The following is a 19,188-nucleotide window of genomic DNA, read 5'->3' as shown; positions in this document are numbered from 1 at the left end:
AAAAAAGAGAATTCTAGAGAACATGCGTGCAATAACTAAAGACAGTACCTACCCTGTTGCAAGGCATTTTGCAGAACATCATAAAAGCAATAGCCAATTGTTGAGTTTCTTCTGTATAGACCAAGTATCCACTCCTAAGAGAGACGGTGACGGGATAAGAACTATAAGACCGCTAGAGTCTAAGTATATTGCGGAACTTCGAACCTTGGTCGCCAATGGACTCATCTGAGGAGGAACTGTGGGTTCACGTTGGTTAAGTCATGATGAATTCGCAATGACTGAGAGTACTGGATTTTATGGTCTGCAGACATACCATGATATATTGAGACACACTAGGGTACAACTCCCATATATCAAGGTTATAAATCTATATCAATTATATGTATATGTATTACCATCATGTGCTCCGGATATCCCTTGTCTCCCTTTTCTAGTATATTTCTATGTATTTTCTATTTTCTGCACTTTTTGATTTACTTATATGATTTTTTATTGTTCACGTCACTACTGGTTTTTGACATTGAGATATGTTAAAGAACGTTTGGGCAGTTGGCTTAGATTCATTATAATGTGTGATTGAGCAGCCAAGCCCATTTAGGGCTTGATGATTTGTTATTATGTCGACATATGTCTGGACCCATTAGGATTGGGGTTTTAGGCGATAATGTTTGTGAGCTCATTCAGGGCTTGATTGATTAGCAACCAGTGAAGATATGCATGGAACATTGAAAGAAATATCTGTTGTGCATATAAGATAATTGTATTTTCTTATCCACTCTAAGTAGGCTGCTGCATTCAGGGTGGACATGAACTGTTCACAAGTCCGTTCTTTATGTCAACATTAGGAAGGAGGAAGTGACTATATTTAAACTTTATGCAATGCTTGTTACGCAGAAATTGATGAAGGCCGTCATGGCCGAAACGCGTATGTCAGCAAAAGAGAAGAGAATAAAGTAATTTGGCATATCACAAACTCGAGTGTGCACCACACTTTGTGAATGCAGGGCGTCTTGGAGAAATATATGCTAAGTTATTACGGCTGCCAATTACGTTTTTTTGCGATGGGAGCGCCACAGACATTGCATCAGGCAATAAATAATGAAAACAATGACGCCCCATCGCTTCATTGGCTAAGACTTCACCAACCATATGGCAGAACCGTTTAAATGACTGTCGATTTATTGACAGCTTTTCCACACTGATGACGGCAAGAGCCAGAAACGAGTCTGCGGATGTTTTATAGCCGACACACACCCTGTGAGTTCACCGTACCTTGGGTGTGCCATGAACTCCTTATTTTTGCCGTTTCATAATCGGTTTCCACCACCGCTTCCCGGTTGCACCTGCCGTGAGTTCGGCTGGCCCCAGGTGGAATTCTGTGCTTTGGATTCAATTGGGCTGCTGAACCGCCACTCACGGACTCTGTTGACCTATTCAGGTTGTGGCTTATACAAAGCTAGAGTGCTTCACCATATGTGGGACACTCACAGTGTTTGAGGCGAGGGGATGTACAGGCACAGTTATTATGGTTGCCAATTACATTTTTTACCGATGGGAAGCGCCATAGACATTGCATCAGGCAATAAATAATGAAAACGGTAACGCCCAATTGCCGTCCCTTCAATGGCCAAGGATCCACTAACCATATGGCAGAACCGTTTACATGACTGTCGTTTTACTGACGGCTTTTTCGCACTGATGACGGCAAGAGCCAGAACCGCGTCTGCGAATGTTTTATAGCCGACACACACCCCGTGAGTGCACCGGACCTTGGGAGTACCATCAACTCCATGTTTTTGCTGTTTCATAAGCTGTTTCCACCACCGCTTCCTGGTTGCAGCTGCTGCGAGTTCGGCTGGCCCCAGGTGGAATTCTGTACTTTGGATTCAATTGAGCTGCTGAACCGCCGCTTATGGACTCTGTTGACATATTCAGGTTGTAGCTTCTACAAAGCTAGAGTGCTTCCCCATATGTGGGACACTCACAGTGTTTTCGTTTTTAATCCAGTGGCAGGCGAAGGAATGTACAGGCACAGTTATTATGGCTGCCAATTAAGTTTTTTAGCGATGGGAGCGCCATTGACATTGCATCGGGCAATAAATAATGAAAACGGTGACGCCCCATTGCCGGCCCTTCATTGGCCAAGGATCCACCAAGCATATGGCAGAACCGTTTAAATGATTGCTGTTTTATTGACGGCTTTTCCGCACTGATGACGGCAAGAGCCAGAAACGTGTCTGTGGATGTTTCTATAGCCGACACACACCCAGTGAGTGCACCAGACCTTGGGAGTACCGTGAACTTCTTGTTTTTGCTGTTTCATTAGCGGTTTCCACCACCGATTCCCGGTTGCACTTGCAGCGAGTTTGGACGTTAATATGTATATATATATCCAAAAGGAAAAACGTACTCCTCCTCCAATACCGCGTAAATAGGCCCACCAAGAATGCATAAGTGATGATCCTTTATTTTGGCAAGTAGCGAAGCATAATGCGTTTCGACTCTTGCAAGTCTTAATCATGTGCAATAAGTGAGAGTGAACACACGCTTGGTCTTTTTAAATGTAGCTTCAAGGACAGTGAATAAGGACAAGGCAGTCAAGTATTTCAAACAATATTTAAAATGGCAGTGGGTCAGTCATTAGAGTGTTATATATGACTATTCACATGAAAACGGTGTGTACTTTCAAAATTCCATGCAGTTATTAATCCATTGAACCATTAGTCCTCTAAGACTGGAAAGACAACAGTGCAAGAAGCTAGAACGTAAATGGAGGCATAATTAAAGCCAAGAGGATAAAGAGATCTTCAAAAGGGCACAAAGAATTACCATGCCTCCATCCTAAAAGCTATGAGTAGTGTATTGCTCGCTCTGGCAACAACACCACAGCAATTTTTGCAATTGTCAAGAGTTTTCGCTCCCCAAAAGTCGAGTCTCATGCCAAAAAGGCCTTACAGGAATGGTGCGATGACTTGGCAGGCTTCTTTATTGATAAGGTCTGATCCATTCAGGTTAAGTTTGGTGATACTTATCGTCAGGAGCCTGCACCAGACTTCCCTTTTGCAAGAAACTCAGCTCCTTGGAAGATTCGCTTGTTAAACTTAAAACACTTAATTCTGGCTGTCCCAATGATCCCTGCCCAGCCAAGCTACTTGCAGCTGGAGCAGATATCATCAACCCTCTAGTTAACATACTGCTCAACCTATCCCTGTCCACATCTAGGTACTAAGGGCCTAGGTACCTCAGAGGCCTACCAGGGACTGAAGCATGTATTATGCCACCCCAGGGAAGCCTTCCGAAATGACCCCACAGGACTGCTACTGCAGCCTGGGTAAGGTGGTGCATGTGCCCCTTACTAAGATATAGGTTAACTATATCTACCTTTAATCACTGACATATAAACCTATCAGTCACTCCTATGGCAGGCCTTGTCAATCCTGAAGGCAGAGTGCTTGGTTTTGTGTGAGAGGGTGCCCATGCATGAGTAGGACACCTCTGCAGCTTTCGGAGCCTATGCTGTCTGATGCTGTTGTGATGCAGCCAGACTATATACTCTTAAGTGCACTGTAACCTCACGGTAAATGCTAACTTTGGAATGGCTGCATGGCAACATGTTGTGTTTGGTGTCACACACTTTGGAATCCTACCCCCAGCCAGTCCTGGCGGCAGGGGAAGAATTTGACTCTTCTAGAGGGAAGAGACATGTACACACTAGTCTAACCGGTAATAGTTTAAAAGAGCCCTGGCATCACAAAATGGATGCTACAGCCACAGACACGAGTCTGGCCTCCTGCTGCTGACCGAAACTACGGCAGGGGAGGCCTGGACAATATGTTTCCTGTCACAGGGAGGTGTAACCACATCCTAGACAGGCTTTAGTGTATTGGGGCTGGGTGGGTGCATTCTGAGAGTGCTTTGATGTCTGCTCTGGGGCATCATTTGGCGTCCCTGTGCATAGTCCAGTTCAAACTGATTGCCGGGGCACTCAGCCCCTGCTCTGGCGCGAAACTGGACAAAGGAAATGGGTGTAACCACCCCTTTTTCCTGACCCTCCCATAGGTGGGTCCCCAGAGTATGTCCAACCCTGTTTCTTAGTATAAGTAAGGGAACCGTGGCAACAGGACTTTAGATTACACCTGGACAAAGCTCTGAAACTGAATCCTGGAACTTTGACGCTCTACTAAAGACTAGAGAATGGAAGAATCTCCCTTGGGGTCAAGGAGTGACTCCCCTGTTCAAATAGGCACTGAAGAAGCATTTGCCGGTCTGCATCTCCGAAGCTCCCGCTGGACTCTGAAGTATTTGCAGCCTAGGAAGAGTATTTCCAGACGTCTCGAAGGCTGCCCTCACGAGTGACGTGGAACTGGAACCCCTGGACACTGTGCAATTTGCTAGTGCATAACCTTCCCAAGCTTTCCTGAAATTGTGCATTGAGTTATTTGTAGCGCAAGCCCAGAGTACCATCTGCAATGAAGATTGTGGGCCTACACTCCACGAATGTTCAGTGAGCCCGCTTCTTGCATTTCAGCTTGTGGCTCATTCGCGATCCCTGGTCCGTCAACTGGTGGGTCCGCTCGAAGGTAACTCTACTTTTCCTTGGGCTTCCCTGGGTGCTCCAGACGTGCCCTGACACCCTACCAAGTGGTGAGTCCATTAGACTTTGCTGGTCTGCACCTAAGCCAATCTCTGCTTTCTGTATGGGTTGCTGTTGCCAAGGTTTGTTGAGTCCAATCCAGAAACTGACACCGCAGCACTTGACATCTGGCGTGGGACAGCTTGGTTCCAGAACCTGGTTGTCATCAATGCCTCCTGGTTGTCATCAACGCCTCCTGGTCCTCGTGGCTGAAGAGTCAAGCTTCACCTTCTTCACCTGAAATCACCAGACATCGGTGGGCATTCGACTATTGTGCCCCTGGTCACTGGCAAGTAACCCAGACTCTGTACCCTCGGCTTTCAGGTTCTTCTCACCTCCGATACAGGCTTGGATCACACTGGACACTTTCCACTTGGACACCAGGAGCACTTTGCAGCAGATCACCATTGAAAACGACAAAACCCGACACCAAAAGACACCTATGCACCCGGCTTCCCTGGGTGAGGTAACTCGAGTACTCCAGTGCTCCTGTGGGTGTTGGCTCGGAACCCCCTAGTTCTAAAGGGGTTTGCTCCAAGTCCTCTTCTAAGTGTCCTTTATCTTTAAACTTCCAACCCCGACTTTCCCCATAGAAGTTAATGGTGATTCGCGGCTGTGGTCACACACTGCACACTTCCCCCGTGGGACCCCTGTGTCACTACCTTGGGTGGTTCCTGGTGGCCCCAGCAGTTCTGAAGGCTCTAGGCCTTGTGTCTATGCAAGTCTGGTTTCTTATACCACTTTCTAAATATATGGTTTGATACGCCGCTAGGGTTCATCGTATATTGTACTAATTTACTGTGTGTTATTGAGTTTACTGAATGTACTTTTGCCTCTAGCCTCATAAAGGGACTAGAGAGATGTGTTTAGAATAAATAAATATATTTTATATATATACCTGGTGTTGTTCTCCTTTTATTTGGTCATTCATAAGATTATAGACTGGTAAAAGAAGCTGCATTACATTCCTCCAAGACTTAGCCTGAAGGTTGCTCTCCACAGCTACCACTAGGATGGCTTTCTATTAAGGTTGTCTTTAACTTACCATCAATAGGGTCGTTTGGACTGGTGCAAGGTGCCCACTAGAAAAGTGGACAGCATATGCCAGGCCAACTTCTCACATTTAGGCCAATAAATGAACAGACCACCCTGTTAGCAACCCTATTGGCTGGTTCTGGTGGATGTACATGTAGCTAGAATGGCTTGATCTAGGTGGGTTGTGTGAATTTTTATGGCGTTTGAACAGAACTGCACAGGGCTGGAATGTTCAGACTGGGAATGGGGCTGGACAGGACCAGGCTTGTTCTGTTTGGGGTTAATAGGGCTAGAATAAACCTTGTAGGGCCACACTGGTTTTGGTGAATTTGTCTAGAATTGCTTTAAATTGGATGGGCTGGCTGTGAACGATGTAAATGGTCACAGTGCATTGAGCAGGGACAGACCTGCTGGAATTGTGTAGGGTTTGAACCATGGGTTGGACTAGCTGTTTCTGCTGCTGAAAGACCTGATGCTGTCAGTGGAGTTAGGATGTACTGGGTTGGATCGGGCTTTTTCGAATGGGTGCTTCTCATTGCTCAGAAGTTGGTAATTTGGGATATTTACCTTTTTATTGGGACGTCATTGCCTAGTTTTACTGCCAGGGAAGTGTAACTTGTGTCAGCAGAATGTCATTCAATTCAATTCAATTCAAGGATTCTTTATTCGATGATTAAAAATCACCATAAAAGCACATACATATATACATAGTTAAAAATTCATTAAATCATTTTCAAATCCCGATTATACTGTTAACATGATACAAAAAGGGAAAAGGGAATATGACACATTAAAAAAGATTAATAACAATTTTTAAACATTATTCTTCTCCTCTGGTTACCCTTAAACGGACCGCCACTTTAATAAAATTCATTATACAGCACAGTGTTAATGGGTCAGATGCTTTTTGTAGATAAGTTAGTGCCTCTTTAGCATGTTCCAGATTGGCCTGTTTTAAAATTTCCACTAGAAATCTGCGCCTAGGCATGGTGAAAAAGGGGCAAAGTAGTACAAAGTGAAGGGAATCCTGCGGAGACCTATTGTCGCAACCGCAGGATCCCTTCTGCTCAATTGTTGTTGAGAACCCTGCTGGTGATGCCAAAAAATATGGAAGTAAATTTAATCTAAAGCGACACATCAAAAATCTATCCTGAGCGTTGTGCATGAGGTACAAATATGACTCCATTCCCTCGACACTCTTGACCAGGTTGTGAGCCCTCACAGTCTTTTTAAGCCCCTCCGCCTCAGCTCTCTGATGTGATTTTTGCTCTAAAAAGGCTTTCTTTACTGACATCTTGTGCTGGGCTTCAATTGCTACAGGGTTAGTGAAAAGGTTCCTATAACCTAGGTCCTCTAAGGTACTCTTTACATAGTTGAGCCATGGTATTCTCATACATATGTCCCTTTCTAAGCAATCATTTAGAATTTCTCTGCTTAGAGACGCATCAGGGTTGACCCAGATTTTTAACCAGGCCATAATTGGCCTTAATTTTACCAGATCTTCTAGGTGGGGCCTCCCTAGTTCCCTGTGTGCTATAAAACCCACAGTGCTTGGGGGTACCCTTAGGATAATTCTTAGGTATTTATTCTCCTCCCGTTGGATTTTTGTGGTGTTAACAAAGCCCCATACCTCAGCCCCATAGATCACTTTGGAGCAACATATGGAGCTGTACAGGTTCATCACCTGTTCAGGGCTCCATCTACCTAACCTCCTACCATAACTTGCTATTGCCCCGTTGGTAGCAATCATTTTGCTACAGCGCTCCTCAACCAGGGAGTTAAATTGTAAAGCGCCGTCAAAAATTACTCCTAGATAGGGAAATGTTTTAACCTCTTCTAATATGTGGTTTCCTATCGTATACGCAAATTTAGTGCAGGGTTTATTACCAGCCAGAAGCACGTATGATTTGCCCAAATTAACAAAAAGATCTAGGGAGCCCATAAATTTAACAAATCCCTCAATCAGAATCTGTAAGCTCCTAGGTGTACGTGCGAGCAGGACCGCGTCATCTGCGTAAAGCAGAACGGGGATGTGACGCGACCCTACCCTTGGGAAATCTGTCTTTAGGCTTAACAAAAACTGCTCCAAATTATTTATATAAAGGGAGAACAAAAAAGGGGCAAGAATGCAACCTTGCCGAACTCCGCTCTTGCAGGCGAATGAGTCGGTCAACCCCCCCTCCCTGTGAAGCGAACCTTAGCCGAGGTGTCACTGTGAAGTTCCCTTAGGATGTTAATTAGGCCACCCTCTATCCCCATGAGGGACATCATGACCCAGAGTTTCTCCCTATTAACATGATCGAATGCCGCTGCCAAATCCATGAACCCCATATAGATGGATTCATTGCTGGCCATGGTGTATTTGGCTGTCAGCATATAGAGGTTCAGGCATTGATCACTGGGATTTATAAAAGGTTTCCCCGTTTATTTTGGACCACCTTAACCTCCTACCCTGGTCTGTTACCTTCTCCATGATTATGCCTTGGTGTCTACTTTTTAAGCCCACCCGATACATCAACCCCAGAACAAGGTTCCATTTAATCCCTACACTAGTGATTCTATTTAATAAGAGTCTAGAAACCAAGATATAATCAATAATAGATGAGCATCCTCTGCCCTTGAATGTAGGTGGGAGGGTGCCATCCCCCTGCACATCCACCATATTGATAGTGTGCTCTAGGTCGTAATTAAGGCGGAGCTTACTAAAAGCTAACCCATCCGGCGTGTGGGAGAAATGCGGCCCTTTCTCTACAGGGCAGTGAGACCATTCTGCATCAATTGGGACTAGTGCTCAACGGATCCGGTGCTAGAGCGAAGAACATGAGTCTGAAAGTGTTTTGCACGTCCGTGACGGCTTCTAGGGAGGTCAAGTCCCAGCAGGCAGAAATGACCCGGATTCTTGAGTCAAAAGGGATTCAATATGAGTATGTTGATATCTCCCATGACAACAGCTTCCTTGAAGAAATGAGGACCAAATCGGGGAACCCAAAAGCTGTCCCTCCCCAGATCTTCAATGGAGACCACTATTGTGGGGATTTCGAAATGTTCAAGGATGCCATTGAATGTGACACCATGACTGAGTTCCTGAAGTTGAGCAAAGAATGAGTCGTAATCATCTCATTTTCATCTGACTGCATTCCTACCTGGAAAGATCCCAGTCCTGCAACTCCTGAACTGTCTCCACATTCCACTGGAACTTCAATCCCCACCTTACCCTGCGCCATGTATGTCACAGCATGGTGGAGCCAGATGTTGATATGCATTCAGTCTGCATAATCTTTCAGCCTCTGCAGCTTCCAGTGTCTCCTCTCTCTCCCCAAAAGCTAAGCATTCCATTACATTTGAGAGACCCGTGAGGGCAGACTACTCAGTTCTGTGTTGCTTTGCTGGATACATTATTTTCATATTCTAATGTGTTCATTACCATTTCCCTCCAGGTAAAAATGTAAACAAAACATGCAAACGACTTTGACCTTCCCAGTCTTAAGTGCTGCTTAACTTGATAAGCCCTTTGCTCTTGTGCAGGTCTGAAAAGCCCACACAGTACCTGGCCACTCATGTGGGTAAAACCCTCTTTTTCTGGCCTGTCTTGATTTGTGTATGCCACAGGCATTATCAATGCTGAGGAGCCTGCCTTCTCCATCAATCTTAGTGTACACCATTCCCCAGTATTCCATACTCTGCTGCTTTTGTAATCTCTGGACCAATACACTTGTAATGATTCCTGCCAAAAGGGAAGTTAAAATTGTGCTTTGTCTTCCAAGCTGCTAATAAATGTGATTGGACCTTGGTCCATTGCCTTTAAAAAAAAAAAAAAAAAAATTGGGGCTAGTGCTGAGCATAGATGGCAGTTAAAGTCTCCCATGACCAGCAGATCATGTACCTGCCCTTTTTTCTGAGCTAAAATTTCCTGTCCCAGTCTGTCTTCCAATTCTCCTATGAATGAGGTGTGGTCTCCCCCAGCCCCATTGTTGTAAATATTGAAAACAGTGAGTCTTAGCCCCTTCCCGGTAAACCGTGCAGCTTGTATAGCATGGGAATTCCAGTCTGGGGTAGTCCAGCTGCCCGGAAGGTTTAGATCTACATAAATGGATAATCCTCCCATGGCTCTCCCCGATCTGATTTTTTTCGCCGGGACAAAAAAACATTTATACCCCTGCATATGGAACTTACTGTTATCAAGGGCCCATGTCTCCTGTAGGCTGATTACATGAAATTTACTGATGTAATCACGCCACTCTTTGTTGTTAAATTTGGCTGCCAAACCTGCTATATTCCAGGAGATAATTCTCAGTGCCTCGTTGACCTGCTCTATTTCCCCGTGAGGCACAGTTTGTTCCACAGTCTCCGCCCATCCCATTTCCAGCCCGTTACTTCCCCCCGTTAGTTCAATGGCTGTAGTCGTGGACACGTCTACCAACGCCCTCCTAACCCTGCAGGGTGAAATTAGTTGTACATGGGGCCTTGCTGCTCCACTTCCCTTGTTGAGACCCCTGTTTTTACATCTCCTGGAGACACAGTTCCCATTGTGTTGAAAAATCTGCCCGTGTGTCAATCTACCCCCTCAAGTCCATTCAGGCAACTAAATCGGTTAAAGCTGTGGAAGGGTAACTCCGGGCGAAAGAATAGTGGCCGAGTATTAAAGTCATGGTGTCTTCCCCTCCGAACAACCCTCGTCCAGTTGTCATAAGTTTGATTAGGGTGTATAGGGATAGGGGGGAAAAAGAAAGACACATGAAGGGTTTGGATTGTTGATTCCAATGATCTGTTCTTCCCTTGACATATATGCATAACAGTCCCAGCGTCTCTAAAACTCACCAATATACAATCCCCTATTATGGATTTGTTTGTTTTGCCCACCCAAGACACCCTTCTCACCATAATAATTTCGTTATTGAGATGTACCGGGAGGGGTCTGTTCACATTCAACCACTTGATTACCTTACTTTTCAATGAGCAAAAGTTCTCAGTTTCGCCAGTTTCAAGTGGGGGAACACCAGCCATGACTACCGTGAAATCATTTGCCTCTGGGGGGAGATTAAACTTGCGTGGCCTAGGGGGGGGGGGCTTCATTAGAGGTGGGGGGGCTGTACTATCAGTAGTTTGTGTAGAGGGAGCTGGACCTGCAGGCGAAGGAGGCCTGTTGGAATTAGGTGGATGGGCTGGGACTAGGTTAATCATGGGGGGTTGTGGAGGGGCAGCAACAGTGGCGACCTGGGAGGGGGCTGAACTAACTGCCCTATTGGGGGGCTTCTGGGGAGCCATGGAAGAGGAAGTAGCCTTTGGGGATCTGCCCTGGGGGCCGGCCGTTGTTTTCATGCTACTTAGTGTAGCCTCCAAAATGGTGAGTCTGATCTCAACCTTTTTGATACTCTCGCTAATTGGAAGTAGCAGGGACCTGAGCAAAAATTCTAAATTTCCTAGCGGGACCACAGAAAGAGGGACGTTGGTGACATTATTTTCCATGGCCTCTGTCAAAACGGTGACAGTGGCAGCCTTTTCGGGGGGTGTTGAATGTGCCTCTTACACTAACCTCTCAGTAGGTGGAAGGGGTTTTGTTGTCTTCCCAAACTCAGAGTGGGGGATTTTTGTTTTAGTTTTACCCTGACCACCCCTCAATTTCCTCCTGCGTTTATTCGGTTGGGGCCCATATACCCCTTGCGCAGAAGTTAGCTTAGGTTTGGCTTTCCTGGCTTTAGTAGCCGGTGGGGGCTGGGAAATTAGATCAATAGTCACCCTAGTCGGGCTGTTAGCGGGAGTTAAACTAATGGTTGGGTCCGATAAGTTATTGATACAGTCCCTCAGCAGAAGGGGAACATCATCCATTGAGGTTGGCTCCTCACTAAGTGAAGTGGAGTTTTCGCCGAGGGGTCTATTTTTCAAATTTTCTATAGAGCATCTACGCTCCGCCCTGAGCTTAATCAGGGTGCTTTCCTTATCCCCTTCTCCCGCAGCCCGGGGGAAATAATTATCTAGAGTCCTGTTTTTTGCCCCTCCCAGCTTCATAGGAGTGCCCTCCCTAACCGGCGAAGGCATTATTAACCTTGATGGGTACAGGGCTAAAGGGAACTATGACAGGAATGTAAACCAGTGTTCAAATATCAAGCTAAAGAGGGTGGGCCCAGCCCGGCCTAATCCGGCCTCTGACGGCCTTATGCGGTCCCGCCCTTGTCCCGGGCTTCTCCCGGCGCGCTCCCGCGAAGCGGTAGCACTAGTCACTTTTAAGCTAACTAGCCTACACTCATAGGCTGATAGGCGGGTGGGCGTGGCCAGCGGGGAGAGCAGCCCAGGTGACTCCAATCGGGCGCGCAGGGACTCCTGGACACTGGAGTCCCGGCGTTTATGCTCGCAGCCTCGCTGACGCTATCGCCTGCCCCGCGCTCCTCTCCACAAGTTCCCAGACAGCAGCAGTTCTAGGAGCAAGACGCTGCGGGACCCGCGAAGCGGGTCCGGCGAGGCGCTGTGAAGTTCCCAGGTCCAGAAACACGCAGGGACACAGAAGAACACACCGACAGCAGGTAGGGCGTACACACAGCTTCCACGAGGGTCCCAACAAGCCGGTGGCACGGTTTCCTTTTCACTCCGTTGGCGGGGGGCGTGGCCAGCGGGGAGAGCAGCCCAGGTGACTCCAATCGGGCGCGCAGGGACTCCTGGACACTGGAGTCCCGGCGTTTATGCTCGCAGCCCGGCTGACGCTATCGCCTGCCCCGCGCTCCTCTCCACAAGTTCCCAGACAGCAGCAGTTCTAGGAGCAAGACGCTGCGGGACCCGCGAAGAGGGTCCGGCGAGGCGCTGTGAAGTTCCCAGGTCCAGAAACACGCAGGGACACAGAAGAACACACCGACAGCAGGTAGGGCGTACACACAGCTTCCACGAGGGTCCCAACAAGCCGATGGCACGGTTTCCTTTTCACTCCGTTGGCGGGGGCGTGGCCAGCGGGGAGAGCAGCCCAGGTGACTCCAATCGGGCGCGCAGGGACTCCTGGACACTGGAGTCCCGGCGTTTATGCTCGCAGCCCCGCTGACGCTATCGCCTGCCCCGCGCTCCTCTCCACAAGTTCCCAGACAGCAGCAGTTCTAGGAGCAAGACGCTGCGGGACCCGCGAAGCGGGTCTGGCGAGGCGCTGTGAAGTTCCCAGGTCCAGAAACACGCAGGGACACAGAAGAACACACCGACAGCAAGTAGGGCGTACACACAGCTTCCACGAGGGTCCACGAGGGTTTTAGTGTACTTATGAATGTCATTCATAAGTACACTAAAACCATGCAAATGTCGCACATAAGCAAATGAAAACTTGACAGCTATGAGATTCCTTTTTGGGCCCTTCCATTTTTGGTGCTTTGCATCAGTTTTAAGATCTTTTTAGCGTTTCTCGTTGCTCAAATGGGTGCCATTTCTGATATTTATATTTTTCCCTCATCTTCATAGCTTGAATTTTGCTTGAGAGAAAGTGTCACTCAGTCATTGAAAGTCACTCATAATTACCCTGAAATTATAAAAATGTCACATATAAGCAATTTGAAACCTTGACAGCTATGTGAGCAGCGTTGGCGGTCTCACTCCAACTGCAGTCATGGTTGCACCGCGACTCTCCTTCAGCGGCTGTGCAGGTCCTAATGATCTTATGGGGGCCTCAAGGGCTACCAGCTGTACAAACAGATCCTGCGTGCTTCCCCGGCCTTGGCTGTTGACCGGCCAAATTAAGTCACGAGACTCAGTCTTGATGTCACATCACTGACTTTAGCTGCAGAGTGACTGAAACACATTGTAGGCAGCCCTGACTGGCCAAAGCGAGTTGCCTGAACCAGCCCCCAAGCCGCTAATCCTGTCACAGCAATGTGTTGTCAGCTAAAAACAAATTACCAGTCACTGGTACTTAAGCAGCGCTCCGGCTGGAAAGCTGAGCAGGTGCTATCCTGCATGACAATGCATCTCAGTGCGGTGATGCGGACCACCACACTGAAATGCGTTAGTCTAACACCTGATGCGTGGTACATGGCAGGGCTGGATATGCTGTACATTACAGAGCTCACAGCTTCTGCTTGCTTTGTTAGTGTCAGGGGGCTGGTCAGATCTGCCAAGACGGTATGGAATAATGGCAGTACTTCTGACTTTGGATCAGGGGAGCCGAGCACGAGTACAGGCTTGCATTCATTTTATTTTTTGGTGGTCCCCCTCCAGTATTTGGCATCTTGAGATGTAGGGGGCCAGATTTTACAGATTCTGTAAATTTACCGAATCGGTAAATTTACAGATTCTGTAAAATACCGAATCGGTATTTTTACAGATTCGGTAATTCCCAGATGTAGGTGGGACTCTTCTGAGTCCAAGGCCCTACAAATTCGGTATTTTACCACCCAATTGGATTGGGTGTTAAAATACCGAATTCAGGTGTGCATATGCATGTGTGCATGCACACCTAGCCATGTGACAGACAGACATGCCCTTAGGGCATGTCTGTGTGCCACATGGCGCACATGCCTATTTTTGGGGTGCCAGAGGGTGTCAAAGTGACACCCCCTGCACCCTTGCAAAATTCGGTATTTACCGATTCTGTAATTACAGAATCGGTATTGCCCATTGATTACTATGGGCTTTAAGGCCCATAGGAATCAATGGGCAATACCGATTCGGTATTTACAGATTCGGTAAATACCGAATCTTAACGATTCGGTATTTACAGAATCTGTAATATCTACATCTCCCCCCTTCATATTTACGGACTCTTAGATACCGAATCGGTAAAATTCAGTATTTAAGAGTCGGTAAATATGAATTACCTACATCTGGCCCCAAATCTCTGTGATGTAATACACGCACGCTTCGTGTGACGTTATGCTCCGTTCTGTGAGCCTGTATCACACCTCCTCATGCTCTGCGTGCATGTATCACACTCCTGCATAGTACCCTGAACTCACTCACAAACAGATGGTTAACACTGGCTCACAGCCAGGGCAGTGGAAGGACTTCCATGTCGATTCAGCCATCTCCCTTAACACCAAGTCAATAAAAAGCACAACCTGTGTCACATCATATGTGTATTGGGAAGACAAGGAACACCTTCTACCACTTCCTAAATGTCAATGCAGGCATACACATTAGGACATTTCCTCATTGATGGAGATAATGCCCTACTTTGTGGCCTCCTCGATGAAAGTCCTGCCCCATCAAGAGACAGCCTTTGATAATACTACTACCTCGTTTCTTTTATAGTGTGCCTCATACCCTAGCTCCGATGCTTATAAGCGCTGTAATTGGTGTATAACTGTGATGCTATATAATGGAGCTGAGTAGACCTACCTCAGAAGGATGACAGATGAGGCGGACTTGCTGAGACTCAAACTCGTGATCTGCAGGTCAAAGCAGATGTCAGCAGTGTGCCTTTAACTCACCGAGCCATATTGTCCGCTGCTGAAGGAACTGACCTGGCTGACCTTCCCTGCAAGGGTCAAGTTTAAAGCAGCGGGCGTCATCTGCAGAGCTGCCAAGCCTCGGACCGTCGGACGCAGACTCACCTGACACCTGACCCCTGACCCCTGACCCGAGGTCTGGGTGGGGTGTCTGGAGATGGCCCAAGCACGTGCAGCTGGGTTTGCCGTGAGGGGACAGAGAATGACTTCCGGTCCCAATGCCACAAATGGTCTGATTTACACAAGAAGAGCCATTTTTATCAACACTAATAGATGGCGTTGCGCAGTGCCTGTACTGAACTATACATTTTGCGAATAGGTCTCCCTGTTTTGTGGTGTGTAGTTAGGCCCGTGTGTAGTTTGTATTACACAAGCGTACATTATTTGCTACCCTTAGCTTGCGTACATTTATGGTTCCTATGAACAGATTTTGCTCACCAGGGAACTGTTTCGAGCAGCATTGTTTCACAGGAACAGTGTGCCCAGTGAGCGGTACTAGCAATGTTGAGGGGCATGGGCCTGGCCTGCAGCTCAAAGTTCTGTTAGGCGCAAGGCCACAAGCGGGACGGGCAGAGGCTGCGGCCAGCGCAAGGCTAGCCAGGCAGGGGGCCGGGGTGCAAATAAATAAAATTATGGATCAAGGCCCAGCCGGTCACGCAGTGGACTTCGAACAGTCCTTAGCTGCGTAGGAGCGTTGCTGGCTGCTGGGTCTTCTCTTAGATCAGGATGCCACACCTTAGTCGTCTCTAACGTGCAGTTTTAATTGCGTGTGGGCTGAGCTCATTGCGCATGTCATGGGTCATGACAAATATAATCAGGGGCCAGGCATTGGTCACTAGCCCTGCCCCGGGCCCCTGCCCCCCACCCAACGCGCATACGCGTCCCAGGGCCGGAAGGAAGGCAGAAAGTGAAACCAGTGCGAAGCGCGCCGCGCCTGCGCACACCCGCCCACCCTCCCTGTCATTTATTTAATGTAAGAATAAGAGCCTAACGCACCATGATTAAGAGCCTCAGGGCCCCCCCCCGGCCGGGGCCCCTGCACCATTTCTTAAGAGCCTCACGCTCACGGGGGCCCGGCCGGGGCCCGTAAACCATTGTATCTAGCATCAGGGGCCCGGCCGGGGCCCTGCACCATTTAGAAGTGCCTCAGGGGCCCCGACCGGTGCCCGCAGCACCCATGTAACAATTCATTAACAGCCTCAGCGGGGACCTGGCCCAGGCACGCATGCCTGGCGCGCCGCACCACCACCATTTAATTTATTAAAGAAGCTGCGTGCGCAGTGCGCACAGTGCACCATTAAAATCCATGATCTATTGTGAGAGGGCCGGGGCCCCTGGAGCGCCGAGGCCCCCCCGCAATGCGGGGGCTGCGGGGGCCTGTGTTACGCCCCTGCCCAACCCCCATATGTAAAAAAAATTAATGTGCATTTCTGTAATGCAACTGGTGCTCATGTACAGCACACCAAGTTTGTGCTATATAAAACTTTTAAAAACACTATCAGCAGCAGCATTTTGGGGCACAATGCAGGAATTCATGTATTGTACACAACATTTATTTGTTTATTTATCTCAGTTTCCATTTCATCCATAGTACGCGCTGTCACTCTTGTTATGTGGCTGACTGTTTTTCAGTTCATGTTTTTAACTACTTACTTTTAATAAATACTTGCTATTGTGTATGCTTTTTCAATTTCATTGTGATGAGATCAAGATAAAGAAACAGCCTTTCCATGCTGCTGACCTGAGCCAAAGCAGATGCCATATTTCAAACAAGCATTTGTAATGCAATAGGTCTCCCAAGGTCATTAATCTATGTTCCAAAACTGTCTCAAGACCCTATTATATAGAGCTATATGTGTGTAATGCACCTGTTTTTGCTTTTGTTGTAAACTGAATTTGGAGTGGGAATTGCCATGGATTTATATTGCTGAGCGCAGCACTCGCTTGCATGTTCAGTTGGATGGGGCACATAGCCTTAGTTGCAGCGCACAGGGATCTTGCACCGATGCACACAGAGGAAAAATATTAAAGGGAACATTGGTACAGAGGCCTTTTTCCAAAGGGAAGGGAAGACTCTGGTATTAAAGGTGGAAATAAAAATGGCTGAAAGACTGATGCATATGATTTCAGGGACCTGTTTAAGAACTGAAAGAAGGACAAGGGTCATGTGGGTAGCCGGACTTTGCCTGAAAGATCATATTGGCTATCTGATCCCTGGTAACCGGAGAGAATACTGAGAAAAAGAGTTGGGTGGAGTTGGTCTGAGGGCTATTTGCCCAAGCAACAGAGGAAGAAGATACCCTGAAATTAGAATAGATATGTTCCATTTTATCCTGGAAGTTAAGTGCTACTGTATCACAGAAGCCTTGGGAGTGATTACTTACTGCATTACTGGAAAGTGTGGTAAGTTTGATTACCACCTGAAAGAGCGCTTGTGTGGAGTTTTTAGCTCCATCTATTAACTGAGTATAATAATGTATCTTTTTCTTGATTAGTAGGTTTTTGTATTTAGACAATGTGATCTTGTAAAGGGAGAGCTCCCTTGAGTTATATTGTGCCCGCCAGCATCTTTCTTGCCTTCTAAAAGTTTGTTTTTCAAGTGTGAGAGCCTCGGAGAACCAAGGGGATGACTGGATTTTCCTATAGTTAGAGGGCTTTTTATAATGAGTTAATTTATTGGCAGCAGAGTTTAGCTACTTTTTATAAAAAATACACAAAAAAAGAAAAAAATATATATATATATTATATATATATACATACCTACATATATAAATACAGACACATGTATCTATACATATACGCACACACATACACAGTTACAAGAAAAATCTTTTTCATCAAAAACCTAAGAGAGCTATAGTTGTTAGCAAAAAACATGGGCTAATTCCAAATAGGATGGCATTCCTATAAAAATAAATCTGAATACAATCTTACCGTGGGGTCCAGAGGCAGTTGCACTTTTAGTCCACCCTTGAGGAAAAAACACAGAAGCAAATTATTTTCATTTTTAACATACACTTATTCTAGACTTAAGTAAAATAATACTTCATATTATATAAACGGTCATTTTAATGTATTATATGTTTAGTGCGCTTTCTACAGCTTTCAAAGTGCACCTGTTGTTCCAGGGTTCTTTTGTTAAAAAAGGGAGTAACAGTTTGTAAAACATTACAATGATAGAGGGCTTGACTATTAGAGTTTAAAACCGGGCAGGCAGTGGACACTGTATCTTCTTGAGAGATAAAGGTAGCTTTCTCCTGAGAGATAAACGTAGCTTTCTCCTCTATGAGGTATTTAAAAATGCTTGTTTTGAAATGTAGATGTTGGAGAAAGTTCAGCAATTCAGTGCCTTACATGCAAATTACATCAACTCACTTCTAGTATCTGTTTTTAGGTTAACATGTTTGGTTAACGACTAAGGCAGGGCCAATTAGAAGAGCAGAGTCAGTCCCTTTCCTATTGTCCCAAGGCCTCGTAATAAATAAATAAAGGACAAAATGCATGGACACATTTGGAGGAAACTGATAATTTAAGGAATTCAAAAACTCTTAAATTAAAATGCGGGTATATATTCCTCCTTTAACGATTAATCTACAGTAAATGATTATGTTTTTGTTAATAAAAATACAAAAAAAGACACTGTATGTAAAGGAAGATGGTGTGATTTGTTTTTAATGAAGATAAATAACAAATTCAATTAAAAAAAAGATAATACATATGTCAAGATGACGCATACAAGGTAAATAAAGTGAACAGGGGCTGCATTTAGTTTCTACAGAGAGCTCCTGACTAATTCTGGGATCTATTGAATCCAAACATAGATTATCCCTATGAGGAAGTAATAATGCTTAGTGAATGTTGTACTTCACCATCCTCCTTATGAGTAAGTGGATTGCCTACAGTTGTAACACATGAAATATATGTTGCACACAAGGACGTGGACGCTCCTTTGAACACGCACTTTACTAGAGACATACCCCATTGCATTTGTATGAAGCCTTTGTTTTTGTGTAGTGATATTCTGCACTTGCACGTTAGTTAAGTTTTTTCTTCTGTTAACAGATTTAGCGCACTTGCAATTATTGCGATTTTTTTTAGTCTCCTGTAACT

The 19,188-nt window shown here is 46.2% G+C and overlaps 1 protein-coding gene and 1 pseudogene across 2 annotated transcripts in view; one reads left to right on the top strand and one right to left on the bottom strand.

Annotated features, from left to right (window-relative positions):
• Positions 1–19,188, bottom strand: part of CRYBG3 (crystallin beta-gamma domain containing 3) — a 1,124,543-nt gene that overhangs the window by 866,558 nt on the left and 238,797 nt on the right. Inside the window, exon 8 of the mRNA XM_086936146.1 lies at positions 18,013–18,048. Within this exon, the coding sequence (XP_086792272.1) occupies positions 18,013–18,048 (36 nt within the window). The remainder of the gene's footprint in view (positions 1–18,012; positions 18,049–19,188) is intronic.
• Positions 8,467–9,458, top strand: LOC147697849 (SH3 domain-binding glutamic acid-rich-like protein 3 pseudogene; annotated as a pseudogene). Its single transcript, XR_015299308.1, has one exon. The product of XR_015299308.1 is annotated as an SH3 domain-binding glutamic acid-rich-like protein 3 pseudogene (transcript).

Source organism: Lissotriton vulgaris, chromosome 8, assembly GCF_964263255.1.
Source record: "Lissotriton vulgaris chromosome 8, aLisVul1.2, whole genome shotgun sequence".
Taxonomy (NCBI): Eukaryota; Metazoa; Chordata; class Amphibia; order Caudata; family Salamandridae; genus Lissotriton; species Lissotriton vulgaris.
This window is presented reverse-complemented; position numbering and strand designations above follow the sequence as displayed.